Source organism: Notamacropus eugenii, chromosome 1, assembly GCF_028372415.1.
Source record: "Notamacropus eugenii isolate mMacEug1 chromosome 1, mMacEug1.pri_v2, whole genome shotgun sequence".
Classification (NCBI taxonomy): Eukaryota; Metazoa; Chordata; class Mammalia; order Diprotodontia; family Macropodidae; genus Notamacropus; species Notamacropus eugenii.
Window position 1 is genome coordinate 258,707,816 of NC_092872.1, and position 27,860 is coordinate 258,735,675.

Below are 27,860 nucleotides of genomic sequence, written 5' to 3' on the forward strand. Positions count from 1 at the left end.
TTCTACAGCAGATGCTCTTTTCCCAATGCCATGGTTTCCTTGGGAGCCTCCAGAACAGCTTCTGGTGTGTAGGTCCCTCTGCTTTTCTCCCAAGAGTGTCTGAATAATGTATAATTCATGGTGTTTCACATTCTGAATAATTCATGGTGTTTCACTTTCTAAGACTGAGGAAGAGAAAGGGGAGGGATGAGGAGGAAGAACCAAGTTGATGCCTTCTTTGAAGGCATCAATGAAATGTCAAGGGACTCCTAAGGGCAAGTAGATGGTGAGTTGATAGGCCATTGGGGACCTTCTCAGGTATAGAAGAGAAGGAGGCTGATGTTGTCCTACTTTGGCAAGGCCCCTGTTTGCTGGGAGAGGCTATAAAAAAACCCCACTGCAGTGGAGAACTTGCTGTTGGCTCCTGGGACAGCAACTAACAAGAAGGCAAAAAATGCTGTACTTGGATTCCAATGACCTAGATGCCAGCCCAACTCGGGGCCTTATTAGTTGTGTACCTTTGGGAAACAATTTGCACTTTCTAGGTTTCAGTTTTCTTATTTGTAAAATCAGAGGACAAGACAGAAGAAAGTATGGTACAGTGGGTAGGCACTGAGCTTGGAACCAGGAAGAGCTAGGTTAAAATCCTGCCCAAACACTTTTCTAGCTATGACCCTGGGCAGAACTTGAGTTTCCTTATCTTTCAAATGAGGATAATAAAAGCACCTTTCTCACAGAGGTGTGAAGATAAATTGTTAACATGTAGAATGCTTTACAAAACTTTAAAACATTCTATAAATGCAAGTTATTGTTACTGTTATTATCTGTCAAATGAAGGGGCTGGATTCAAAACCTCTGAGATCTATGAGTCTTGTGATCTTATGATTTGATGCCTGCAAGGTCTCCTGGCTCTGATCTATGACAGGGCTTGCCCTCCCTTCCCAAGCAGCATGTTACATTTGAGGTAGCTCTGATTTTAGGGAAATGTTTCCTTAGAGCTTCCCCTTCTGAAACTGCCATCTCTTACTTATAACCCTGCCCTTTAGGCAATCAACTTAATTCTCTAAAGGTTTACACTAGGTTTCCAGTTCCATCTAATGCTGATTTTTCCTTGGGTGAGAGCCAGCAGTCACCAATCCTTCCAACGTTTTCTGTCTCCTCCTTTCCCTTGACCTTAATCATAGTTAGGTTTTCAACAGACAAACCAGTTGTTTCACTCTTCCAGTTCAGATCATTTAGGAGCAATCTGAGAGACAGAGAGAAAGACAGAGACAGACAGAGAGACAGAAAGAGAGAGGAGACAGAGTTGCTGAAAGTTTGCCTTCAATGACTAGCCTTAAAACACACTTTTGTGCAACACACCTAGCCCTGTGCTCTGGGACTTAGACTCAAGTTTTGTTGTATTCTACATTGGATAGTGTCACTGCCCTCAGAGGCTGGGCTGCAGTTACATAAAGTTCAAGCATCCCATTACATATGTCTCTCAATAGAATATAAGTTCCATGAGATCAGGGACTATGTAATATTGTATTGATTTATCTCCCCCAGGACTATAACACTAATATTCTTTTGGCACTGTCATTGATCTAAGAATCATGGACTGGTATAGTCTCTGAAGAGATGAAGCTAGAGATCCCCAAAGGGCAATGGAGAGATATATACAACGGGCAGAAGAGTCAGAGGAGCTGGATTCAAATACTGACTATGTTACTATCTGTGCAACTTGAGGAAGGCACTTACGACTTACTACTCTGGCCTCAGTTTTCTCATCTATAAAATGAAGGGGTTGGATTAGATGCCTTTGAGGTCCTATCCAGCACTAAAACTATGATCCTGAACAATAGATAGGAAGAGTGACATAAAGGATGTTAACAGATGTAAGAAATAATATCAAAAGAGGATGATTTCAGAGAAACCTGGGAAGATCTGTATGAATTGATGCAAAGTCAAATGAGTAGAATCAGGAAACAATTTACACAATAATGTTAGAAACATACTCACTTTAAAAAGGACAACATCCATTGTGAAGTCAGGATTTATTAATTTTTACATTCATTGGGTATTTCCTAATGGACTATTACACTTGCTTCAGAGAAATGCAAGGTTTATATGCCCTGCTTTCAATTTGAATTCCCAGACTGCCTCCCACTGGCCAGAATTCCAGTGTTCACTAAACCTTATCCCACATTGGTCTATATTACCACCACATTCCTCATTTTCTTTATAAAATGACATGATATAAATTTTTTTAAAGTAATTGATTCCCTTAATTGATACACAATCTTTCTAGTGTTGACCTGAAGGTTTAGTAAAAGAGGCAAATGGGCGAGGTGATATCCTAATTGAGTGGGAGGTGAATATGATAAGAGAGTTGACAGTGTCAATTGAAATTATAATTCAGGATATCTGTTTTCTTTACCATTAAAACGCCATAACCTAGTGTATGTCCACAAAATATTAAGATGTGGAAAAAGTCCCATTATTCAAGATAGTGTTTTGGGTTAAGGGTCCTTAATGGTGATAATCATTTAATATAAATTTTGGACTTTAATAAGGGCCAGAACTTGAATTAAGAAGATCCTGAACCTAACAGTCTCTTTGTTCTCTGAAGTAAACTCAAAGAATATCTCTTCCTATGTCAACAAAGCCAGATGGGGCTGACTTAACATTCCTTATGGAGACCCTTAACCCAAGACACTATCTTGAATAAGAACAAGACCCCCATTTCCATATCTTAATATTTTGTGGACATATACTATGGTTTGGCATGTTAATGGTAAAGAAAACACAGATATCTTGGGTAGTAATTTCAATTGAAACTTTGTCAACTCTGTTATCTTATTATATTTATAACATATGCAATTAAGAAATTTCTTTCTCACAGTCTAGTTAATCACTCATGGAGACCATAAATCTGAAGGACACAGACCACCTTGGATTGTCCTAAAACAGATTTAAGCCTGGTCATTCTTGTATTAGGCAATCAGAAGTTTCTTCTGGCTCCTTGATCCTGTACTACTAGCTTTAAGGGAATAAACTGTATGCATTTAGCCTGTTTGCCTTTTCTTAACCAAACTTTCAGGTTGACAATGGTTATCTTAAGTCAGACCCATCTGGTCTTGTTGACATAGGAAGGTATTCTCTGAGTTTACTCTGGGAACAAAGAACAAAGAGCCTGTTAGGTTCAGGCTCTTCTGGGTGATCAGTTCAGGCTCTGGGCCTTACAGAGGGTTAAAAAATGATATTAAATGATTATCACTGGAATTACACATATTAAATATTTTCTATGGAAACATAAGTTCATGTATCTCTTACAATAACATTATTGCAAAGATAATCAACTTTGAAAGAGTTGACCTTTCAAAGATCAACACCATGAACAACCACAGTTCCAAAGGACTCGTGATAAAACATGCTACCCACCTCCAGATCAAGAACCAATGGACTCAAGAGTGGTACTTGAAGCATATTTTCTTCTTTTTGGGTGGGTGGGGTGGGTGGGAAGCATAGCTAATATGGGAATTGGTTTTGCATGACTCTATGTATTTGTAGTAGGTTTTGATTTCCTTGCCTTCTCAATAGTGGGGATGGGGGGGGGGAGTGGGGAGAGAGGGGGATGGAGGAGAATTTGAAATAAAAAATAAAATAAAACCAAACTAAAAAGTGTCAGCAGAAAAATCAAACAACAAGCATTTATTAAGCACCTACTGCATGCTGGACGCTGTGCTAGGTAGGGATATAAAACCAAAAAAGAAACATATTCTGTTGCAAAACATTTAACCTCACAGTGCCCCACTTTCCTCACTTGTAACATGAGGAGGTTGGATTTGGTGGCCCAAGGTCCCTTCCAGTCCTAAATTTATGACCCATGAGCTAATAATAGGTGCTGAGTAAGTGTTTACTGAATGATGGCTTGCTGAGGAGTTATTCAAGAGTTCTTCCTTGGGGGATGGAACCATTTCAGTTTCAGCATTGTATTCCCGGAGCCTCACACAGGGCCTGACATAATGCTCTTAAAAGATATCTGTTGAATGGAATTGACTCTCTCTTCTAGAAGGACTGAGGTCATCTGATTTCTGAGAATGCCCAATTTGGGGAAGGGGGGCATCATCCTCTCTTTTGGTTTGACTTCCTTAATCTCATTTAACAGTGACCAGAAAGAAAGATTCATGGTGGAGATGATAACCAGAGGGGATGGACAACTGCTTTTTGCAGGGCACTTAAGTTAGACTGTAAATCTTGAAGTCCTTCAGTGGTATAGAAACTCCAGCCCTGAGCATCTAACTAGTAAGAGTAATTAATTAGAGCAGGAAACCACCAAGTGGTGGGCTAAGATTCTTTCCTCCCTTTCTTTTCTTCTCCCTCATCAGTTCTAAGTAGAAATATTGGTCTCCCTACCATGGGGTAGTGTCCTGCTCATAGCCCACTAGGGTAGCATCATGGTAGAGGAGAAAGAACCTGGCCATTGGAGGCAGAGGACCTGTATTCAAATATCATCTTGGATACTTCCTATCTGTGTGATCTTAATCAGGTCAACTTCTCCAGTCTTGCTTTTCCTTATTTATAAAATAAAGAGGCTAGATGAAAAGACTTCTGAGATTCCTTCCAGCTGTAGATCTCTGCTCCTCCAAAAGAGCTTCATGCAAATCATCATGGGTACAAAAATTCCTAGTTTCATGTCTTGTCATGTGGAGCCCGTTTCAGCTCCAACGTCATTGTGGTCAGAAGACAGAGTAAAGAATGAAATGGGAATCAGGACTTGGACTCAAATTCATTGAGAACGTATCCTGTTTTGTTTTCATTTGAAAAATAGCTCTGTGGAAAGTGTCTGGGATTTGAAGTCAGAGGGTCTGGGTTCAAATCCTAGTTCTGACACTTACTATTCTCGTGTGATGTTAAGTAGGTCATTTAACCCCAAAGCACCTCAGTTTTCCCATCTGTAAAATGAGGACCATGGATGAAGTGATACCTAAGTCTCTTCCAGCTCTCCATAGATGCTTTTGGGATGAGCAGGACCCAAGAGCTTATTAGGTGTGGGGAAGAAGGGGATTCTTGTTTAGGTATATATTGGATCTTAGGGCCTTGGAGAAGAAGTCAAAGAAAGAATAAAAATGTCTTTATTTGAGCTTTGGGGAATCCTTCAGTGGGAAAGAACCCCATCTCTGGCATTCTAGTTAGTTTGTCTCCAGCACACACATAGGACTCCTTCCAACCCTGGCCCTAATGTTGAGAGACAGTCACATTTACAAAGGCCCTGAGGATGGAAGTGGGTGATAAAAGAGCAGATACACCCAATATGTTCTTTGGTCTTGCTGGTTACAGAAGTATCTATTTAGACAGAAAAGACTTAGACTTCACTTCATCCATGGAGCCTGCTGTGAGACAACAATTGTACAAGATGTCTCCTCTCTGTTGGGCAGTACACAGTAGGAGCTTTCAGGGCTGCTGGAGGCATGGTTACCAGCTTAGACAACTGCACAGAAGTCTCCATTTGCTTGACTAGCCTTGTGGCTTCAGGTTAGGGTGACTGGCCACTTCACTGTTCCCAGGGAGATAGCCTCACAAGGGTCTTGGGTTGAGGGAATGGAGGGAGTCTCCCTCTGGAGGGGAATGATCTCATCTTCACTTCTCTACAGCCCAGCTGCTGTGCTTTGATATACCACCTTTAAGACTTGGGAAGTCAACTTTCTTCTTAGAAGCTGGATGGAAATTCAAGAAAGCGGACAGCTCAGAATCCCAGGATCTCAAAGCTGGAAAGCATCTTAAAGGCCATCAAAAGCAACAATCATAAGAACAAGACCCCCAATCCCCCAACTACAACATACTTGATAAATCCTTTCCCACCCTTTGCTTGAGGACTTCTTATGATGAACTCATTTGATATAACATAGAACCATGAGAAGTCATTTCGCTTCTACAAGACCAACTTTCTGAATTTGGAAAAAGGAGATAATAATGATACTTGTGGTAGCTGCCTCACAACGTGATTATGAAGAGCCAAAGATCCAATGTGTATCACACACCTGGTAATCCTTAAAGCCCCACATAAATGGCAGTTATTATTATTAAAAATCACCTCTATAGAGACAGTCCATTTTTCTTTGGAATAGCTGCTACTGTTAGGAAGTGTTCCCTTACATCTAAAAATCAGTAAATCAGATTTTTGCCTGGACCTATGATATCATCAGTTTGTTGGGAATTCCCTAACAAGGGAGCACATGGGAACTCCCTTTCCCACAGGCATTCCTCACCTGAAGACCCTAAACTCATTAAAAAAAAATTTAGATAACTATTTCAATGTAATAGATTTCCTTTGTAATTTTGTGTATTTTATGCATTAAAAACATGATTCTGAGAAGGGATCTATAGCCTTTCCTAGTCTGCTGAAGGGGACCAAAACACACACGAAGGTGTTTCCTTTCCCAAGAGGCAGATAGATCACTTGTCAATAATTTACAGTTTCAGAGAGCTGTCTAGGGTCTCCAAGTTTAGCTAACCTGGTCCTTAGCAGCAGGCCTATCACAGGACCATCCTGAGCACCTTTCTAGCTTGCCAGGCCCTTCCAAAGCTTTTATTCTCTGGGTATATGTAGCACCAATGCAATACCCACAGCAATTGTTATGGATATGCACGCATATTTCCAGAATAAATTTGCAAAATACAAACTCTCTTCCTCAAATACAAAACCAAGACATTTATTCAAATACCAGAAAGCCAAATCCATCATAGCAACAAAGAAATCTACACACACTATCAATGCAGGGATCATGGCCATCCCCAAACCTTCCCTTGTTAGGCTTCCCCATAAACAAGCTCCCTTAGGCAAAATCACTCCATCTCTTATTCAAGCTAGCTGCTTTGTTCTGCTCTGCCTCCTGTCTCTCCCAGCTCCACCTCACTCTCTCTTCCTGCTGCATCCTTCCAGTTCTACGAATTCAGCAAACAACTCCCACCTCCATATGACTCAGGCTGTGGGCTCAAAATAGGTCACATAGGACTATTAAGGGGAAGGAAAGATCTTCAAATTCCCTTACCACTACAGTAAAGCCCTTGAAGACCCAAGACTACTACTACCTTGCTATACTACAAAAGGCACTGGTGGTATGTTTACTGGAGAATGCATAGTGGATAGGAAATTTCCCTTATTCTTATACAAGAAACATTTATTATGCATCTATTTATGCAAGGCACCATGTGACTAGATAACTCTTGATCTATGGTTCTATGATAGGTGCTGGGGATGCTTTGAATAAAGGAAAAACAATTCTCAATTTTGGGGGGCTTACATTCCTTGGTAGGGGAGAAGACAGGAAGGGAATGTAACTATATATAAGTAACTATATATAAGATCATTTAAAAAGGTAAATTTTTTCAATTAATAAACATTTATTTTCTCTCCCTCCCACCTCTTCCCTCAACATAGATTAAGAAAGGAAAACAAAACTCTTGTAAAAATATGTGTAGTCAATCAAAAGGACTTCCTCCATTGGTCAAATGTGAAAAATGGTCTTACTCTTCACCATGAATCCATCACTTCTTTGTCAGGAGGTGGGTAGCACATTTCATCATCAGTCCTCTGGAATCTTGATTGCTCACTTCATTGTTCAGAGTTTTTAAGTTTTCCAAAGTTGCTTGTGTTTATGATGTTGTGTTACTATAAAAATTCCTTTCCTGGTTCTGCTCACTTCACTCTGCATCAGTTCACACAAGTCTTCCCATGTTTCTCTGAATTTCTTTCTGTACAAGATGCTTTGAGGAGAAAGAACACTGACATTAAAGGCCTCCTGTAGAACATGGCCCCTTGAAGGAGGGTAGAGATCTTAAAGAGGCAGCAGTGAGGAGGAAATGTAGTCCAGGAATGGAGGAAATCCTGTACAAAGGTAAACAGTTCTAAGAAAAGCAAGAATTCAAGGAAGCCCTACTTAGGCTAGGTTCCAGAGTGTGAGATTCCCTACTCCCAGGGCATTTTGTAAAACACCTACTAAACTAACCAGTATAAGGTATGGTAGGGAGGGTGTGGATAGCTCAGAGAATAGAACCAGATCATACCCTTTGCTCTCTATTTTACTGGATCCTCAGTGGCAGAGTAGATAGAAAGCAGTATTTAAAGTCAAGAAGATCTAGGCTTAAACTCTGATATTAACCTCTCCCAGCCTCAGTTTCCTCATCTTTAAATGGTTATAGTCACTGCTCTTATACCACAGGGTTGCTGCGAAGGTCGGATGAGATAAGATGCCTAAAATGCTTTGCAAAGCTTAAAACGCTCTGTGAATGTTGGCGCTATCCATTACCGCAATGCTAAGCCTGGAACATCACTCATACGTGTGGTGTCCCCCGCTGCAATGCAGCTCCTTCAGAGCAGGGACCTTCTTGCTTTTCTTTTGGTATCTGCAGCTTGGTACTTAACACTTTACTTAATATTACGTACTTAGTACTTTGCACAGAGAAGGCACTTAATATCCTTCCTTCCATCCATCCACCCAAGCACCTACCCATCCATCTGTCCTTCCCTTTCTCCCTCCCTCCATCCACCTTTCCATCCATCTCTCCATCCCTCCACTTACTTACCCACTCCTCAATCACCCTTCCATCTACCCACATCCATTTACCCTTCTATCCATTTACCCATCTCTCCGTTCATCCACCCATCCACCCCTCCATCCATATCTCCCTTCCCTCACCCCTCCTTCCCAATGGTTCCTTTCTCCCCCAGCCAGGGAGGTGCCCGAGGTTGCACGGAGGGGGGAGGGGAAGGGGAGGAGGGAGCGAGCGAGCGAGCAAGCTGTTCATTCTCTCGGTCCTTTTCTCTTTCAGCCCAGGTGGGGCTGGGGAGCACTGATTGGCCGCCCGTAGACTAGAGGCGGGCCTCCTGCGGTTCTCGCGGTCGCTGATTGGTCGGGGCTAGTTTGCGCGTGCCCCCGACCGCGCGTTTCCCGCCCCCTTCCCCCCTCCCTCGCGCCGGCCAGAGGAGGGGGCTGGCAGCGGGTATCGAGAGCCGGAGTGCGGCGCAACGGTCGCCGGGGGCAGGCGCCAGTCTCGCTGTAAGTGGAGGAGAAGGCAGACCCTGACGGGCGGTCCCTCTCTGTGCCCTGGCCAAAAAAAAGAAAAAAAAAGAAAGAGGAAGAGAGGGAACCGCCGCGTGACGTAGACAGCGCGAGGAGACCTCGGGGAGGGGGAGGGGTAACTGCGGAGGGCGGGGGAGGGCCGCCCGCCAGGCCCCGCCCCAGGTATTGCCCCGCCCTCAGGCCTGGCCCTGCCTTTTAGGGGAGGAACCGACGCGAGCCGAGTCCCCACCCCATCACCCAGCCTGGCCCCGCCCCCAGCCTAGTTGCTGTCCGGGGAGCCCGGCTCTAGGGGTTATGGGGGGGAGGGCGGACTCCAGGAACTCCCGAACCCCAGCTTGCACCCCTGTAGCCCCTGAGATCACCTTAACATCCTGGCCCGGGAGCGAGAGGCCATGTCCACCTTCCTCATTTGATGGGTGGAGAAACAGGGACTTGTCCAAGGTCACACAGTGTGTCCAGCCGTGGGACCCTGGGTGAGTTGCTTCACTTCTGCCCCCCTCAGTTTGGCCCCAGCCTCCCAGGAATGTTGTGAGGATCACATGAACTATTTGTAAAGGCCTCTGCAAAGCTTAAAGTGCTAGGTAGATGTTAGCTACCGTTCTGCCCCCTGAGGTCCTGTGAATTTGTTTGTTTTAATTGGTGATATTGGTTTCCTTTGTAATCCTGTCTATTTTACTTACTGCATTTACAAATGTGATTCCGAGCATCACCAGACTGGTCATGCTGCCTCTCTGACTTAAGGATCAACCCCCTGACATTTTCCAGGTAAGGAAACTGAGGCCCAGAGAGGGGAAAGGATTTGACTGGTCGTCTCCCACCACAAATAGCAGAGGGGGCATTTGAACCCAGGTTTTTTGCTGTTGGGTTCTGGGACTCTTTGTCCCTTACTATCTATCCTAAAGGCCAGTGCCTTGGCTGGACTATGGAGATGAATAGAGAGCCCTGGAAATGCTTTTGTTGGGTTGAGGGTGAGGATTGTGGGAGGGCAGTGTTGGGGGTCTTCCTGGAGCTGGGTAATTTAGGCAGGAATTCTTGATCAAGTTATGAAGATTCAAATACTGTTGTTCTGCCCACTCTAAGGTCCATTCTCAGGCCTGGGAAACTGAGGCAGCTTAGTTTGGGAGCTCCTTTACTCAGCTTAGACTCCAGGAATGGTCAGCTTCCTGTTTGTTAGCTTTGTTTTTGTTACAGGGTCCTATTAGAAATATTGGCACCCTACAGTGAGTTCTGGGAAGGATGAAAGCATGTGTCATCCTGCTTGGGTCTCCCTGTGGCTGCCCAGGGGCTCAAGTTTCCTGTGCCTGTACCAGTAACTAAACATAAGAGCAACTGGTGACAAGAGGGGGTGTTGGAGACCTCTCTTTTGCATACATCTCTGGGTTTTGGGGACAGAAGAAGGGCTGCCGTAGGGCAGCTGGTCCTCACTTATTTGGATCCTGGACCCCTTTTGCCCAGTTTGGTGAAACCTATGGCAGCCTTCTCATGATCATGTTTGTAAATGCATGAAGTAAAATACAGAATATTACAATGGAAACCAATTAGATTGAATTAGAGTTATCAAAATATTTTTTAAAAACCAATTCACTGGACTCCCAGATTAAGAACTCTTGTCCTTGGGAGCAGAAATACGGCACTGAATTTTCTGTACCCCTCAGCCCATCTCCTACAGTTGTACTCTGTGAAATCACTGAATTTCATTCGCCAAATATTTGACAAACTCCTCCTTCAGGCAGGGCCTTGGGGATGCAAAGATAGATGACACAGGTCCTACTCTCTAGGAATTACAATTGAATAAGAGGAAGACAGCTCTCCCCACACCTGAGTGAGCTCTAGAAGAGAGAAGTGAGTGTGGAAAAGAGGGTAGGCAAAGTGCTGAGAAACTTGAGGAGGGTCAGTTCAGTTTCTGCTGAGGGTGGGTGGATGGCCAAGGGCAAGGAGGCTCCTGGAGGAAGTTCCCCAGGATTGCGCCTCTAGGGGGAGGCCATTTTAGGCATGGAGGACTAGATTGATGGGCAGCTTGGGGGAAGGGTCTTTTGGTCCTTCCTTTGGTGATGTGGTCTGAAAATGTGGGCTCACTGTGTGTAACTATGTGTGTATGTATGTTTGTATATACACACACACATATATATAGTATATGTGTGTATATGTGCATATATGCATCTATATATGTATATATACATGTATGTGTATACATATATACATGTGTATATCTATCTATCTGTCTGTCTGTCTATCTCTCTATCTATCTATATTCCTAAGGTGTTTGAGAATACTAACTAGGGAGTTCCTGGCTCTGCTGTGTGTGACTGCTTCCCGGACTTGGTGCTCTAGTACTGGGCCTGGAGTCAGGGAGACCTCAGTTCAAATCCTGCCTCAGACATTTAATAGCTCTGTGACCTGGGCCAAGTCATTTAACCCTCTGGCCTCTGGTTCTTCTTTCAGTAAACTAGAATTTCCAGTGAGGAAACCCTTCCCACACCAGTGCTGATGGACAACTGTTCTATATCCAAGGAGAGTTAGGTAGCTTTGGGATTTGAACTCAGGTCCTCTGACTCCAAATTCAGCACTCTCATCATTGCACCAGGATTCAGGCAGACAGAAAGACATTTCTCTGGATTGGGAAGTGGGTGGGAAGTGAGAAAGAGGAAAACACCAGGTGTTTCTCTAGTGTTTGACTGGACTGGGTTGGAGATAAAAGGTCAATAGCTTGAAGGATTGTTTTGCCTAATGAAGTTAGTTGGATTTTTTTTTTTAAAGGATGGAGGAGGTCAGAGTATGTTTGAAGGCAGCCAGGAAAAGAACCAGTGTCTAAGGAGAGGTAGAAAATTAAGGAGCTAGAGGGAAATGATCCAAGGGGCAAGCTGCCTGAAGAGATGGGAGGGGACAAGGACCCCAGTAGATGGGTTGATTTTAGTAAGGAAAAGGGCCTCCTCATCCTCTAAGACTGGAGCAAAGAGACTAATTAGGATGAAGAATAATACTGAAATGATTTATTAAACATTATTTTCTTTAATTTACAAAAATTTCTGTCCCTCCCATCTCCCCACACCCCAAGTGAAAAAGAAAAAGAAAACCCAGTAACCAACATACATGGTTGAGGAAAACAAATTCCTGCCTTGACTGTGTCCAAACGGTGTCTCCATCTTGGGCTCCGAGTCAGGAAGTGGGCATCATGTTTGTCATGAATCCTGCTAAGGTGGTTTGATGTGGAAGTGCGGAGATGAGTCAGCTGAGGGGGGAGCAGTAGTAGGGGAGGGGGAGGAATGACTCAGGGTAATAAGCATTTATTAAGTGCTTACTACAAACCAGTCCCAGTGTATGCTAGCAGCAAGAAAGACAGCCCCTGCCCTCAAGGGACTTTCATGCTAAAATGAGAAGAGCACACCTAAAAGGGAGCAGAAAATGGAGGGAGGAGCTATCCACATGGGGCCATATTGGAAAGTTCAGAAAGTCAAGAGAGTGAAGGAGTGAGCATGCATAGCCTGAGTACTTCCCCAAAATGGAGGTTCCATTATGATTTCACCAGTCGGGACCCAGAGCAGAGGGATCATTGTGGGGCAAAGTGAAGGCCCAGCTGAAATTGGATGATTGCCAGCCTGCTGCCAGGGAACAAGGAGGGAGAAGCTGAATGGTGGGAGGACACCATGTCTCCCCTGATTCAGAGGCCAGCTCTCCATCTGCTTTGTCATGGTACTTTCAGCATAGACTGAAGTCCATGATAAATGTATTATAGAGTTATGAAATAAAATGCCAAGTGAGCTGCAGTAGGGAAGAGGGATCAGAATGAGCTTTCTGGAAAAGGTGACATCAAAGCTGGACTTTGAAGGATGTTGAGGAAGCTGTCCTAGAAACAGTAGGAACAAAGGCATGAAGGTGGGGCAGTGAGGAATGTGTTTGGCTGATGGAGAGGTATCTTGTCCAACTGGAATTTAAAGTTCTTGGAAGGGATACTTTGAGATAATACTGGATAGGCAGGTGGAGCCATATTGTATAGAGCCTTGAATGCCAGGCAAAGAATCTTGAACATTATCTTGAACATTGACCCTGACCAAGTCACTTGACTATTGTCTGCCTTAGTTGCCTGAACTGTAAGATGGGGATATAGTAACATCATCTAGCTCCCAGACTTGTTTTGAAGATTAAATGAGATGGTGTCTGTAAAGGTCTTAGCACAGCACCTGGCATTTACTAGGTTCTATACTTGGGCAACCAGGTAGAATAGTGGATAGAGTTCTGGGCCTGGAGTCAGAAAGACTTATCTTCCTGAATTCAACACTAGCCCTAGTGACCCTGGGCAAGTCCTTTAACCCTGTTTGCCTCAGTTTCCTCATCTATGAAATAAAGTATAGAAAGAAATGGCAGAGGGCTCCAGTATCTTTGCCAAATGATCCAGCGTGATCCAAATGGGATCACAAAGAGTTGGACATGACTGAAATGACCGACCAAACCATAACACATACAGGCGTACCTCGTTTTATTGTGCTTTGCTTGATTAAACTTCTCAGATATTGCATTTTTTTTTTTTTTTTACAAATTGAAGGTTTGTGGCAACCCTGCATTGATCAAGTTTAATGGCGCCATATTTCCAATAGCATGCACTCACATTTTGTAATTTTGGTAATTCTTGCAATATTTCAAACTCTTGTATTATTATTATATCTTATGATGATCCATGATCTTCAGTGTTACTATTGTAATTGTTTTGGGGAGCCGTAAACCATACCCATACAAGATGGTGAACTTAATCTGTATGTTGTGTGTGTCTAACTGCTCCAATGATTGGCAGTTCCAGATCTCTTTCCCTCTCCTTAGACCTCCCTACTCCCTGAAACACAACATTATTGAAATTAAGCCAATTAATAAATAACCTTACAGTGGCCCCTAAGTGAAAGGAAGAGTCAGTCAACTTGGCAGACTTCATTGTTATCTTATTGTAAGAAGTTGCCACATAGGCTGTCCTGTGCATTAGAATTCAGATGCTGCTCAAGGGATATTTCCTCTTTGGCCTCTCATTCTCCCAGTGCCTTGATCTGAGGGCTCAGTCTGCTGGGGTTGAGGCCCAAGCCTGGGCTGCTCTTGGGAGGATTCTGAAGCATTTATTTCTCTAGCCTTGTGCTTTTCCTCCCTACTTCCCCTTTGCTCCTTGAGGATTTACCTGAGCTGTAGCCCATTCTCTTAGGGCCTCTGGAAGATAAGTCTAGGTAAACTTATAAACCAGTTACAGTGTTAATAACTGGTTGGTTGATTGGTTGATGTCCTTTGTTCTCGAAGAGGAACAAAATGACATCACCATAATAAAGTGAAGTTTCAGTGTGTACAACTATGGCTGATTAGACCAATATGAGCTTTGGAATGCTCTACCACAGGGTGGGCACTGATAGTCGTTGTGAATATTTAGGATGGTTACTCTGAATTTGCGTATCCTACGTTTCCTTTGTGCTGTTTCAATTCTGGTTTGCTCATAGAGCTCAGCATCCTTTCTGATATGGGCGCCATGCTGAGTGGTCCTGTGCCAATGTCTCCCATGTTGCACAATTAAATCCAAAGTTCTTGAGAGAGACCTTGAGAGTGTCCTTATATTGCTTCTTCTGACTACCATGTGATTGCCTGCCTCATGTGAGTTTTCCATAAAATAGTCTTTTTGACAAGCTTACATTTTGCTTTTGAACAACGTGGCCAGCCCATTGGAGTTGTGCTCTCTGAAGCATAGTTTGAATGCCTGGCAGTTTAGTTCAAGCAAGGACCTCAGTGTCTTGTACCTTATCCTGCCAAGTAATCTTCAGAATCTTCCTAAGATGGTTCAAATGGAAGAGATTCAGTTTCCTGGCATGGCACTGGTAGACTGTCCATGTTTCACAGGCATACAACAATGAGGTCAACACAGTGGCTCTGTAGACCTTCAGTTTGGTAGTCAGTCTAATACCTCTTCTTTCCCAAACTTTTCTTTGGAGCCTCCCAGATACTGAGCTAGCTCTGGCAATGCATGCATCAACCCCATTGTCAATGTGTACATCCCTGGAAAGTATACTATCAAGGTAAGTGAACTTATCCACAGCATTCAGAACTTCTACATTTGTTGTAACCAATGGTTCCACATGTAGATGGTGTGGTGGTGGCTGATGGAGCACCTGTGTTTTCTTACCTTTAATTATTAGGCCAAAATTAGCACAGGCAGCAGAGAATTGATCCATACTTTGTTGCATCTCAGCTTCAGAGGCTGCATTAAATGCACAGTCTTCTGCAAACAGAAAATCATGCACCAACACTCCTTACACTTTGGTCTTGTCTTGTAGCCTTTTCAAATTGAAGAACTTAGCATCAGTACAGTAGTTGACCTTGATGCCATGTTCATCCTCATTAAAAGCATTTGACAACATGGCTGAAAACATCATGCTGAAAAGCATGGGAGCAAGCACACAGCCCTGTTTCATTCCATTGTTGACTGGGAAGGCAAAAGAACGTTGTCCACTATTCAGAACCTGGGCAAATGTGCCATCATGAAATTGATGTACAGTACTGATGAACTTCTCCAGGCAGCCAAATTCCATAAGTCCTCATGACAAACAATGTCAAAGGCCTTGGTCAGATCTATAAACGTTGTGTGCAGACCTCCGTTCTGTTCCTGGCATTTCTCCTGGAGTTGTTGGGCAACTGCCTGACAACAGTGTTAATAACTAATAATGGTCTGAAACTTACACCAAAATATTTACATTTTTAAAGGATGTTTAGGAAGATTGGATATTTTAATCCAAAGGGATTAGTCTCAATTGGGTAGAGAAGGGCTTCTCTGGTTTTGGAGGTACTCAGGATGACTTGATAGAGTGGAATGGGCCTTGCCCAAAGGGCTTCTGTGTATCCTGAAAAGGGGCAAAGAATCCTATTTCAACCGAATGACTTTCCTGTTCCACACCCTAGAAGAGTCACAAAGGTGTGCCCTGCATCCACAATCCACATAATCCAGTCCCCAGTGGCAAAAGCCCACTCCTGGTTCCAGTTCTGGTATTAGCAGCCTGACACTTCAGCCAGGTGATTCTCAGCCTGCACCCAAGGGTGCCAGCAGTCCCTGCTCTCATCTTGCTGTCCCTGGTTTCTCCCCTGGCTCTGAGTGCCTGGTGACATCACTAGTGTTGCTCTTCTCAGAAGACTGGTATGACCTGACTTGCTCCTCATCTCCCAAGGAAGAGCAGTGGGATGATGTGGATGGTCACTTGAGGTTTTGGACTGTCCCGGGGTGGAGAGAAGTGACTCCAGTCCCATCCTGGGCAGACCCTTGTTAGTTTCTGCCTCTGTGTGTGTGTGTGTGTGTGTGTGTGTGTGTGTGTGTGTGTGTGTGCCCATGTGAGGCAGCCCTTGGGGGTTTGGGGCCGGTGTCAGTTCTGGTTACAGCTGAGCAATTGATCCTCACTGCCTTCTCTTTTTTCTTCAGTAGCAGGTACTCTGGGTCCCCCTTCCCTGAGGGACTGATTGGCCTTGCTTCTCTGACAGAAAGGACTGTGTCTGCATGCTGAAGAAAATGGGTGAAGCTGTTGCCAGAGTTGCCAGGAAGGTGAATGAGACCGTGGAAAACGAGTTAGATACTTTGGGTGAGTTTGTCCTTCTGGCTACTCTGAGTCTGCTGGGTCTTGTACACAGTGTGCATGTGAGCGAGAGAGAAAGAGAGAGAAAGAGAGAGAGAGAGAGAGAGAGAGAGAGAGTGTGTGTTTGTGTGTGTGTGTGTGTGTGTGTGTGTGTGTGTGTGTGCGCGTGTGTAGGGAAACATGAATGCACCATTTAGCAGATAAAAAGAACTCAGAAAGCTCTCTGCCCTCTTCAGGGTACTTTCACATTGGTTGTCACATTTAATCTGGACAGTATGCCTGGAATTCCTGCTCCCTGAATTTTCTCTGTAGGCCTATTTAAAATGTATCTTTGACCCATCCCATCATAGGTCATAATAGGCCATCAGTGGCCTATTAGAGGGGCCTCTTCCCAGGACATCTGCCCAGGAAGCAGAGAGGCCCCATTGGTCGAACCTGACAGAATTTCTTGAATTCTAGTCTGGCTGGGGGAGGGTACAGCATCCTGAGACTTCTGACCAAGGTCAGCAGAGAGACTGGACAGGCTCAGATGATTTTAAGGACTCATATGTGGGTGACTTTGTGACTGGAGATCTCACTGTCCTACCCTGAGGTGCCTTTGTGCCTGATTCCTCAGGCATCTCATAGCACTAATCAGGACATGGGGTTTCCTTGGGGGATGCACAGGGAGAATCCCTTAGAACTGGACACACCCCCCTCCCCCAAGTTTATTGGCTTTGCCATGAAAGGGTTCATCTGGATCTTTCACTCCCCCTGCATTCCAAGAAGCTGAGATCTCTAGGCACATGATAAGGATCTGCTTAGAAAATGCTCACTGAGAACTGAGAAGTCTGGAATTTTTTGGTGTAGGTATTCCTGCCTTAGAGCAAGAGAGATCTCTTAAGTGCTACAGTTGTTGTTTACCTTTGTTCTGGAAGAGGATTAAGGACATCAGGAGGGTCTATGTGATGGGGGCAAGGGCAAGGTTCTGATCCAGTTAGATCAATGCAGAATGTGTCTCAAAGAGTTCTTACTGATGGAGAGAGATCTCTAGAGGAGTGCCATGAGGATCTGTCCTGGGCCCTTGGTGCCTTGGATAGTGACAATGAAGAGGTACTCGTGGCTTTTGAGAATGACATCAAGCAGGGAGGCAGAGGCAGCATGTGGAACCAGAGGGCCCAGTTCCAGAGTTACATCTGCAGACCAGAGTCATAGGCCATCTAGGACAATGGGCATTTATCAGATGTAGTTCAGCAGAAATGTATTGGATGTCTGTACTATGCCAGGCAGTGTGTTCTCAGCAGAGCACATGCAGAGTCATTTCTTGGCAGTGAGATGATAGGCAGGAAAGGGTGGATCAGCAGCTGGGAGAAATTAGAAGGAAGGAGGAAGTGGACGCCAGGCACATCCCACTGAGGTGTCCTGGAAAATAAATTCCTCAGTATATACCTGCGTATTCTGGCAAAACAAATGCCCACATTGGCTGTAGATATTTCAGCATTGCAAGTCCATCCCCTCTCTCGGTGGGCTTCATCTCCGTTCTTGTCAACTCATAGTTTATCCTTATGTCGATCAAAGTTCTACAGTTTGAGAGACAGTTGTTTTTCTCTTTAATGTAGTAATTGTTGTAGAAATTGTTTTTTCGGTTCTGCTCATGCCAGTCTGCATCAGTTCATGCTGGTCTTTCCAGTTTCCTTTAAAACTGTCCATTTCCTCTTTTCTTGTGGCACAATAATAAATATGTTAACCAGAGTGATACACAAAAGAATATATTACATTTACAAAATATGACCATGAAAAGAGTTACTGTCTCTGTTTGGGAGCCTTGGGGTCTTACTTTTTCTTTGATCTCTTCCAGTATGTGCCTGGCAGTGGTAGGTTTGTTTAGGTTACACTTGAGTAGTTAGAGGGGCATAGTTCCGGATTCGATTGAGGCAGCCAGATGGGCCTCAGAGACTTGAGGATGAGGGACCCTGGGCAAATCCCTTAACCTCTGCCTGCCACAGCTTCCTCAATTGTAAAATAGTGAGAACGGCAGCACCTGTGTCCCAGGGTAGTTATAAGGATCAAACAAGACCATAAGGCCCGCCCAGGGTACCCTGCAGACCTGGGAAGCGTCTTCTTCCCCTCTGTCTCCTAGAATGGGCAGCTTCTTTGAGACTCAGCTCAGAGGCTGGCTCTTCTGGGAAGCTTTTCACCATTCCCTTCTCATCTTACTCGGCTGCTTCCACGGTGTGGCCACCCAGCGCAATGTAAGCTCCCAGAAGCAGGGAGTGTTGGTCATTTTGTGTTGGTGATCCCAGATCTTCCAGAGTGTCCAGCACCCAGCAAGCCCTTCATAAATGTTGGAGAGATTAAACTGAAGCATAGGAGGGCTGCACACCTACAACTAGGAGGGAGCTCCAAGTTCATCCTGTCCACTTCTCCCTTTTTATAGATGAGAAAACTGAGGTCCATGGAGGTTAAGAGACTGGGTCAAGATCTCAGTGCTCATTGGATGAGTAAATGGATGGATCCATTCCAGAATCCCAGAATCTCTGGGTTGGAAGAAATAAGTTCCTTTAGGACAGTGACTGTTTCTGTCACTGTCTCAGCCTTGGAACTGGTATTTCAGTAGAATTGGTTTTCTTTTGAATCCTGAGGTCCAAGGGCTTCACCAGTCATTGCCCCAGGAGTCCTAGACACACAAAGGTTAAGAACCCCTGGGCTAGTCTTAAATCATGGCCTCTTCCTTGGTTTGTTTGTTTTTTAAACATTTATTTAAATTTAAAAAAAAATTTCTCTCTCCCTCCAGCCCCTCCTCTCCCAGTTGAGAAGGCAAGCAATCTGATACTCATTATATATAGGACGTGATGCAAAACCTCTTTCCATATCAGCCATTAGCACTTGTGAAATTGTGAGAGCTCAGTGAATTATAATAGGGAATCTAGTGCTGATCCAGATGGGAGGCTGCTCTGGGGCTGATGAGATTGCTGGAGCCCAGAGGAGGCCAGGGAAAGCTTCATTTATAAAGCAGGATATCTGCACCATCCTGATGGATGGTTACAGGAGAGGTGACACTTGCCCTCTCCCCCAACGCAGCTCCAGGTGGGGAGGGAGAGAGGAAGGGAGGAAAGAAAAGGAAGGAGGGAGGAAGAAAGGAAGGAAAGGGGTAGAGGAAGAAAGTAAGAGGGAGGGAGAGAAGAAAAGGAGGGAGGGAAGGGAGGGAGGAAAGAAGGAAGGGATGGATGAAGCAGGGAAAGGAGGGAGGGAGAGAGGGAAGGAAGAAAGGAAAGGAAGGAGGGAGAATGCATGGCTTTAAGTGCTTCCTCAGACCTGGTACTATATTCAGTGCTACAATACAAATGCAAGGGAAAAGAAAGGGGCTTCCATTCTAGGGGACAGGTGACACATGAAGGAGCTGAGGAGGGGAAGGGGCGGTGCCCACCTGGGGGCGAGGCATGGTTTGTCAGAGCCAGGACTGGCCATAGAGACCCCCAGGGGCCAATGGTCCAAGGCCAAGGGTCTTCCAGAGGGTTGCTTCACATTGAGGAGGCTGCAGGGACGGTTGGATATTCCCTTGGTGCTGAGGGAAGCTCCCAGATAAGATAGCAGAGGCATGTTGAGTCATGTGATTTGACTTTTCCTGGGAAACAGAGAGGCAGATTCAGGGCAAGCCAACCAGCAGCTGCTCATCTATGGATGATCCCCTGGCCATCTGGCTTTTTCTCTGCAGCCACAGTGTAATGGGGCAGCGTGAAGCCCAGCCCAGACCTACCCTGCCCTGCCCAGGGTTCTCACCCCATGCTGTTATGGGCTGCCTGCAGAAAGCTCCAGAGTGGGAGAGGTTGGTGCCCCCTTCAGACAATGGCAGTGGCTGCTGCCACCTTCCTGCCTTCCAGATGGAGGCCACACTGGCCTCTTCATGCACCATCATAGATGGAGCAGTGTCTTCTGGTCTCCTCAGGCCCTGGATCCTTTTCAGACTGGGCTCTGGAGCTGTTTCTTGGCTCAGAGGTCAATGTGTATGTCGACGTTCTAAGCAGCTGCCTTGAATTCCTATTCAGTCTATCCTAGATCCCGCCCAGGGAAATTTCCCGGACTTAACAACATCTCCTGTGTGATTTTGGGCAATTTTAAAACAAGGGCTTTCTTTTTCTTTCTTTTTTCAGTTTGGGGGTTAGGGAGGAGATAGAAGGGAAAAGGGAACTAGAAATGGGGCAAAGAAGGAAGAAAAGAAGGACTCCGAGGGGAGCAGGCAGGCTGAAAGTGACATATTGGAGCTGTTATAGACTTGACAAAAAAGCAACCTCTCTGTAATAGAGACTCATGGTTTTCTTGGGCCGTTCTCTTCTGGCCTATGACATTTTGGAAACGGGCTTGTTATTTGGAATTTGTTAGGTTCAGGATTTTAAAAGTGAAATGATAAAGTCATCTATGAAGCAGCTGCAAGATGAGCCAGCATGGTAGGTGGAGCAAGCTGCCCTGGCCCCCTGGGAGGCCAGGGTCCAAGCTCTGCCCCCTTTTCTCTCTCCACATCCCAGGAAACTTTCAAAGCTTGGCCTGGGTTCCAGTTCTGCTTCTAATGAGTGCTGCCTGAGGGATCTCAGGACATCCCTTGTCTCCCTGGAGGGTCTCTTTTCTCCTTCTCTCTCAGCTGTGACCTTCGGGTCCTAGAGGGAAGGAGGGCACAGGTCCTGCCTACTCTTCCCACATGGAAGTCCTTGGGGTACAGACATCCCTGAAAGATGAGGCCTGCCCCATGACAGACCAGGAGATGCTCCCCTGCCTTCCCTTTACTTCCAAAGTCACCAAAGGATCTGGCCAAGGTTTTCTACTCTTTGTTTGTAAACGTGAGCAGTGGCAAAGAGGCAAACATCTCTGCTTGATGGGGAAACTCAGAGAAAGACAAGCAGGTCCTGAGTGTGTCCCTCCTACCTTTCTTCTGAGAATGGCTAATTACGGCCCCTAACCCTGCCCCCTACTACCCCCAAGGGAAGTGTGGTGCTTGAAGGTTTACACAGCCTTGTTCTCTTGGGGGTAGAGATTATGACTGGCGTTGTCCCCTTTGGTGTGGGGAGCTCCCGAGGTGGGATCTCCTTCCTCAGATGCAGCTCCACAACTCCTGTAAGAAAATTGCCTTAGAGAGTTGCCCAAGGTGTGTGTAGGTGAAGGGATTTGGCCAGGGGCCACCCAGCCAGTAAGTCGTGGAGGCTGGACTGGAACTGGACTTTCCTGGCTCCAAGTACTACCCTTTCTACTATGTTGTGCCCCCTTTGAGATCTAGTGGGTGCTCAGGCGTACCCTGGGCTGGGTGCAAAGGATGGCCCCTGGTCTCCAGAACTCACATTCTGGACACAAAGAAATCGGAAGACAAGATCATGGTGAGCCCACCAAGGAGGGGGGCCTGGGGCTGCACCTCTGAGTCACTTGTGACCTCTGCGTGGGAGACACTGCGACCTGGCCTCTGAGGTGGAGCTAAGAGTGGGCAGGGGAAGTTGGTGTGGGCCCATGGGAGGGAGGGGAGATGATGAGTTCCCCATCCCTGGAGGTCTCACAGCAAAAGCTATAACCACCTATTGGTTATATTGTGAAGGGGGCCCCTTCTTCCTACCCTCCCCAGGACCTCTTGGCTCTAGCCCAGGTGGCCCTGCAGGTGGTCCTGCAGACTGTGCCTGGACCTCAGTGGGCTCCCCGAGTCTAAGGAGGGTCAGGGATTTAACGGGGCAGTCTCTGGCCCCTCTAGTTTTTGATCATGGTCAGTGCGGCCCAGTGGCCAGCAGGTGGCATCCTTCTCCATGGCTCAGAAGATCAGCTATGAGGCAGTGCTGATGGGTGAATGCAGAGAGTGAGGACAAAGGAGGCGGGAGGGGGGTGCATCTCTCCTGTTCCTTTGACTCCTGCTTTGGCACTGGGTCTTTAGAGCTAGATGAGGAGGTGGAGATGGGAGTGAGGCCTGCAGCAGTCTGAGAGATTTGCCCATGTTAGATAATGCTTTAATGCTTAGTGCTAGCCAGCATTTATAGAGCTCCTACTGTGTGCCAGGAGCTGTGCTGAGTGCTTTACAAAGATTCTCTCATTTCATCCTCACAGCAACCCCGAGAGGAGGGGTTATTGTTATCCCCATCTTACAGATGAGGAAACTGAGGCAGGCCTCAGAAGTCTTTCTGACACCAGGCCCAGCACTCCATCCAGCACCAGCACCACCTTCACCTCACTGCTTTTATTTTTACGCAGCACTTTCATGTCAACCCTGTAGGGTATAGGTAGTATAAAAATTTTCATGCCCATTTTACAGATAAGAAAACTGATCCAAGAGGGGAAAAGTGACATAGCCAAGGCCATACTATAACTTAGTTGCAGAACCCAGATTCTCGGACTACAACCCCTGAGGCTTTATAGGCTTCATTTTCTGGCCCAGCTGTTCATGGTCAAGCTCATGGAATGAGCTCGTCAGCTGGAAATCAGTAGGCAAGGAAGAAGCCTGGGGAATGGAGCAGTGCAGGGAAATAGGTTGGCTCAACTTTTACCAGCATCTCAGATCTTAGAACCTCAGCTGGATTTAGAATCAGGGTTATGAGCTGATTGTTAGATCTTTAGTATGAACACTTGTGCCTCTGACATTAACAAAGGACAAAGAAAGACTTGAAGGATCATTTTGTTATTTGTCTAGACTTAAGTGATGGAAGAAACGTGAATAATGCAGATTGAGCTAAAAAGTGGGGCCTGGGCAGGCTCCTTTTCCTTCTTCAGAGAGCCAATTATGAAACACTGACCAGTACATTGCTGGTTGGAGAAGTCATCAACTTCACTCTCTTTATTTTATAAATTGAGGAAACTGAGGCTTCTGAGTAAATGAGGAGGAAGGACAAGGAGTCTGGAAGCTCTTTCCTTCCCTGCATCCTCTCCCTCACCTTGCCCTTCTGTTCACTCACCTTCCTAACACAGCTGAACTCTTCGCTCAGACCAGAGGCAGCCTGGAGGTAGTGCCCGGATGACCTTGGGAAAATTGGAGAGCCTTCTTGAGACTCTGTTTTCCCTGACTCTGAAGCGAGGGAGGCTAGATCTTTAAGGTTTCTTCTAGGTCTAAATCTGACTCTTAGTACTTATGTCAGGCCTCATCTGTAAAATGGGTGTAATACTGCCTATTATGCCTGTGGTAAAGGATGGTCATTTGGACCAAATTAGATCATGTCTAAATCCTTGACAGATCTTTAAAGCTCTGTAAGAAAGCCATATGCTCTGAACCCCAGTTTACAGATAAGGAGACTGAGGCTCAGAGAATATAAGTGGCTTGCTCCTGGTACACAGAACTTGTCTGGGTTTCTCATCCATCCAGTGAAGAAGCCCTGCTGGGAGGCCCTGGGATGGTTGGACCAGGAAGGCACTACTCAGAGGGAACCTGAGGGACCTTGGCTGGGTTGATGAGGCCTGGACTCAGAAGATGGACTTGGTTGTGGCCAGGTTAGCACTTGGGACATTGTTCAATTTGGAGGATGATCGGAGCAAGAGGAAGCTCGTTCTAGTTTGTCATTTGGGGAACTGCACCATCAAAAAAACGTATCAAGGGACTGAATGCCCAGGAGTGAGGAGCCAGTCCTGGCCAGCCCCTGTGCCATCTGTGCTAGCTGAGTCTGGCAGCTCTTTGCCCCGGGCAGTGAGGATGGACTTCTGCAAACTGGGGCCTCCTTCCTCAGGGGGAGGCAGTGTGGGGCAGGGGAGAGCACTCTGGACTGGAAGTTCAGAACCTGTGTTCACGTCCCTGGGCTGCGGCCTAAATGGACAGGTCCCTTCAGCTTTCTGGGCCTTGGTAATGGAAGGAAATCTCATTTGCACAAGATGTACTCAAACGTCTTTCTCTGAGGCTGCTGTCCTGGAGAGGTAACCTTGGGGAAGTGCAGAATTGATGGTTGCTTGCCTTCTTAGAGGAGTGATGAGAAGGGGTTGGCCCAGTCTGCCTTCCCTGCTTCCCTGGCATGGTACCCCACACCCCACCATCAGAGCTCATCTTTTGCATCCTGAAGGGTTTTTGTCACCAGAGTCTTCTGTTATGAAATGCAGTGACACATTAAGCAAACGTTTCTTTAAGTGTTCTGCGTAATGTGAACTGAGTTCCAGACAGCCCTCAGCCAAGGAGGATCCAGTGCCAGTCTGTATCTGGGACCAGATGACCAGAGAGAGCCAGACAGCATCCCAGAGCCCGATGAACAAACTGAGGCCCAGGGAGTTAAGAGGTTTGCCCAAGGTCATACAGTGGGTCAGCAGCAATGCTAGGATCGTTAGCACCCTTTCCTCTGTACCAATACCTCAGAAGCTTATCTAATCCAGTGCCTTTTTATAGATGAAGAAACTGAAGCCCACAGAGGTTAGATGATGTGGCTTAGATCACACAGCTTAGATTTAAACTAGGTCTCTGCTCCTTACTACTGGTGTGACCTTGGACAGGTCATTTCTCCCCCCTCATCTAGGTGAGAGAGTTTCACTAGACTCTTCATCTCTTCCAGAGTGTAAACCTTGATCCTTGTGACCCAGCTTAATCCCAAAAAATCCTTCTTGAGCTGGGAGTGAAAGGATGTGAGTAGATGAACCTAGCAGATGCTGAGCCCTCTGACCTCCAGGGAGGCAGTGCTGGGGCTCAGGGAGAGATCTTCCCCAGGCTTCTCATCTTGTCCAGTTGGTTCCTGGCCTTGTGCTTCAGCCTCATCCATTTCTCTTTTTCCTGACCCCTGACCTCCTAGTTATCCTAGCATCTGCCTGTTAATTCTGGGGGCTCAGGTGGTGGGTGGGTGGGCTGGTGCTTCCACATTGCGCTCTGAGGCATAGTGCTGAGGACACATGATTTTAAGTTAAATTTGGAATTGGGATTCTCTTAGTGACCTTAGACAAATGACTTTGCATCTCTGACCTTCAGTTTCCTATTCTGTGTAAAGTTAAAGGTTTGGATTAAATATTATTCAGTTCGGTAAGCATTTATTAAATATCTGCTCTGTGCAAGGCATTTTGTAAGCAGATAGGAAGCCACATGAAAAGCCTTGGAAGAAGGGGGATGGAGGTTGGGAAAGAGGGCTTGAGAAATTCCAGGCAGAATCTGTTGTGAAGACATGGCTGCTCTGATCAGTATGGAGATCCACAGTAATTCCAAAGGGCCCAGGGTGTAAATCTCTCGCCCCTCCAGAGAATGTAGTCTGAAGCATGTTTTTTCTCTCATTGTTTTTCTTGCTGCTGCTTCTCTTCCCCCTCCACCCTTTTTTGGCAACATAGCTAATGTGGAAATGTTTTATATGACTTCATATATATAGTGTGTGTGTGTGTGTGCATGCGTGCTCATGCTTTCTCCTCAATTCCCTGTCTACCTCAAAGACTTGATTGCCCCTTCACTCCATTCTGAAGTCTCAGGAGACATCACAGCCAGACCTTTTCAGGCCTGAGAATTCTAGTACTTGCCCGGGGAAAGCAGGGTGGGTGACTGTCAATTACTGACTTCACCTCCAGACTACCTCCAGAGAGGTGGAACCACTGATTATTATTGTCTCTATTTAATGTCTAAGAAAACTGAAGCAAGGAGAAACAAAGCTTTTTAGTGATGGTCAGGAGCAGACTCCAGGGTATGTAGGCTTTGGAGTAAAACTAAAATCCTTTTTGGGTCATGCACTGCTCTGGCACCTCATCTGAATCATGGTATTTAAATGCATAAAATAAAATACATAGACTTACAAAGGAAACGAATCATATGGAAATATAGTTATTCAAAAAAACAACAGCTCAGGCTTGTGGCCATCAGGACAAGAACTCCTGCTCTAGATCAAGATTCTCTGGTTCTATAAAATACAAAAAGACCCCATGTGCCTGAGGTAAAGAACAGCACTGTAGGTCTGTAGCAGTGGCTTTGTGACACCGTCATGAAGAGCGTCCCCTCCACTGACACCAGTTGAAGCCCATCTGGGCTTCCTATCCAGGACCTCTTGTAAGTGTTTCACAAGGAGATCCCTGCTACACATTCTGGTGCCTTCCTCCTCTTTGTTGACGCTGAGAGGGTATCACTGGAATGTATGGTCTGTCCATGGATGATCTCTCACTCTTCATGTGATCAGCCTGATTTTTTCCCCATAAGACCTTTATCGGATGCTGTGCCTTATGCCTCTTTTGCATAGTCCCACATTTGTTATGTGTGCCTGCTCAGGCTCACCATGTACCTCCTTTGTTTTCCTTTTGTGAACAAACCCTCTACTTCTTTGGAGAACTGCAGTAATTACCTGAAGAACATCCATGTTAGAAGATAGGGTAGAACCTATACAGAATTGCATGCCATCTTGGTGAGGGAGTGGGGAGGGAGGGGAAAAAGAAATCTAAGACATATGGAAGTGATTGCAGAACACTAAAACAAAATAATTTAATTTAAAAAAAAAGAAAATAGGCCTTTATTTCAGGGAGAAGCTTGAGGTCACTGAAAGCCCTGGGCGGTTACCCAAGGGGTGTTCACCTACTCATTGCCTCCTCATCTTCAGTGTCCATCCAAGGTCTAGAGACTCATGGACCAGCTCTGTGTGTGGCACATCCAATTGTGTATCTCAGTTTGGCCACAGGACATCGTTCATCCTCTTGCTATTTCATGTGTGGATGATTAGGCTGAGCTTGTGACTGTTGCCAGCTCTCCTTTAGGAGACTCTTCAGGACTCTGGGGCTGCTTGCAGTCTTCCCCATCTCTGAGGATTCCTTCTTTCATTGAGGTCCTGCACTGGTGCCGCTATGGCCACACATCCTGAGGGACTTGAAAGGCTCCTCCACAGTGCAGAGGCAATATTGGAAATCCAAAGACCTCGGCCCAAATTCTGGCTCTGCCACCTACCTCCCTGGCTCTCGTTTTCTTCATCTGCAAAATGAGGGGCTTAGATGAGATGGCCTTTGAGACCCCTTAGGTTCTAGAGTAAGGATTCAGTGAACCACCTTCCTGTGTGATCCTGAGTAAGTCACTTCTCCTCTCTGGGAAGCTTCAGTCTCCTTCTCTGTAAAAGGATGGGGCTCTGGTCCCTTTTCACCTTACACCCTCTAATTCTCTAAAATTCCTATGGAGGCAAGGTAGGATGTGAACCTTGGCCCACTTTGAGTGTCATTTTAAGGAAGGAATTTGCCTCTGACTTCTCTTCCTCCTTGGTTTTCTGGGGTTCTCTTTAGCCATGTCTGTGACTATTAGCTTAGCAGAACTCCCCCAGCTTCAGCCTCTCCCAGTAAGTCATTCTGATTGCCACGATTACTGCCAGCCTACCCCTCTCCCAACTTTCAA

At 45.7% G+C, this 27,860-nt stretch overlaps 1 protein-coding gene and 1 long non-coding RNA gene across 17 annotated transcripts in view; one reads left to right on the forward strand and one right to left on the reverse strand.

The window, feature by feature from the left end:
- Positions 1-6,645: 6,645 nt before the first annotated feature.
- LOC140517448 (uncharacterized) lies at positions 6,646-8,900 on the reverse strand. The gene is made up of 2 exons (XR_011971586.1): positions 8,661-8,900; positions 6,646-7,849 (listed from the first exon to the last, which is right to left on the reverse strand). It is a non-coding gene; the product is annotated as an uncharacterized lncRNA (long non-coding RNA).
- A 19-nt stretch (positions 8,901-8,919) lies between these two features.
- Positions 8,920-27,860, forward strand: part of LRRC20 (leucine rich repeat containing 20) — a 95,608-nt gene continuing 76,667 nt past the window's right edge. For 3 of the 16 annotated variants that reach the window (XM_072628711.1, XM_072628712.1, XM_072628713.1), the window contains exons 1-2: positions 9,197-9,517; positions 16,530-16,627. In XM_072628711.1, coding sequence (XP_072484812.1) covers positions 9,339-9,517; positions 16,530-16,627 — 277 coding nt within the window. In that variant the 5' untranslated portion in view covers positions 9,197-9,338. Of the gene's footprint in view, positions 9,021-9,179; positions 9,518-16,470; positions 16,628-27,860 lie in introns of those variants that run through there. The other 13 variants (XM_072628707.1, XM_072628710.1, XM_072628703.1 and 10 more) reach the window with 13 other exon arrangements.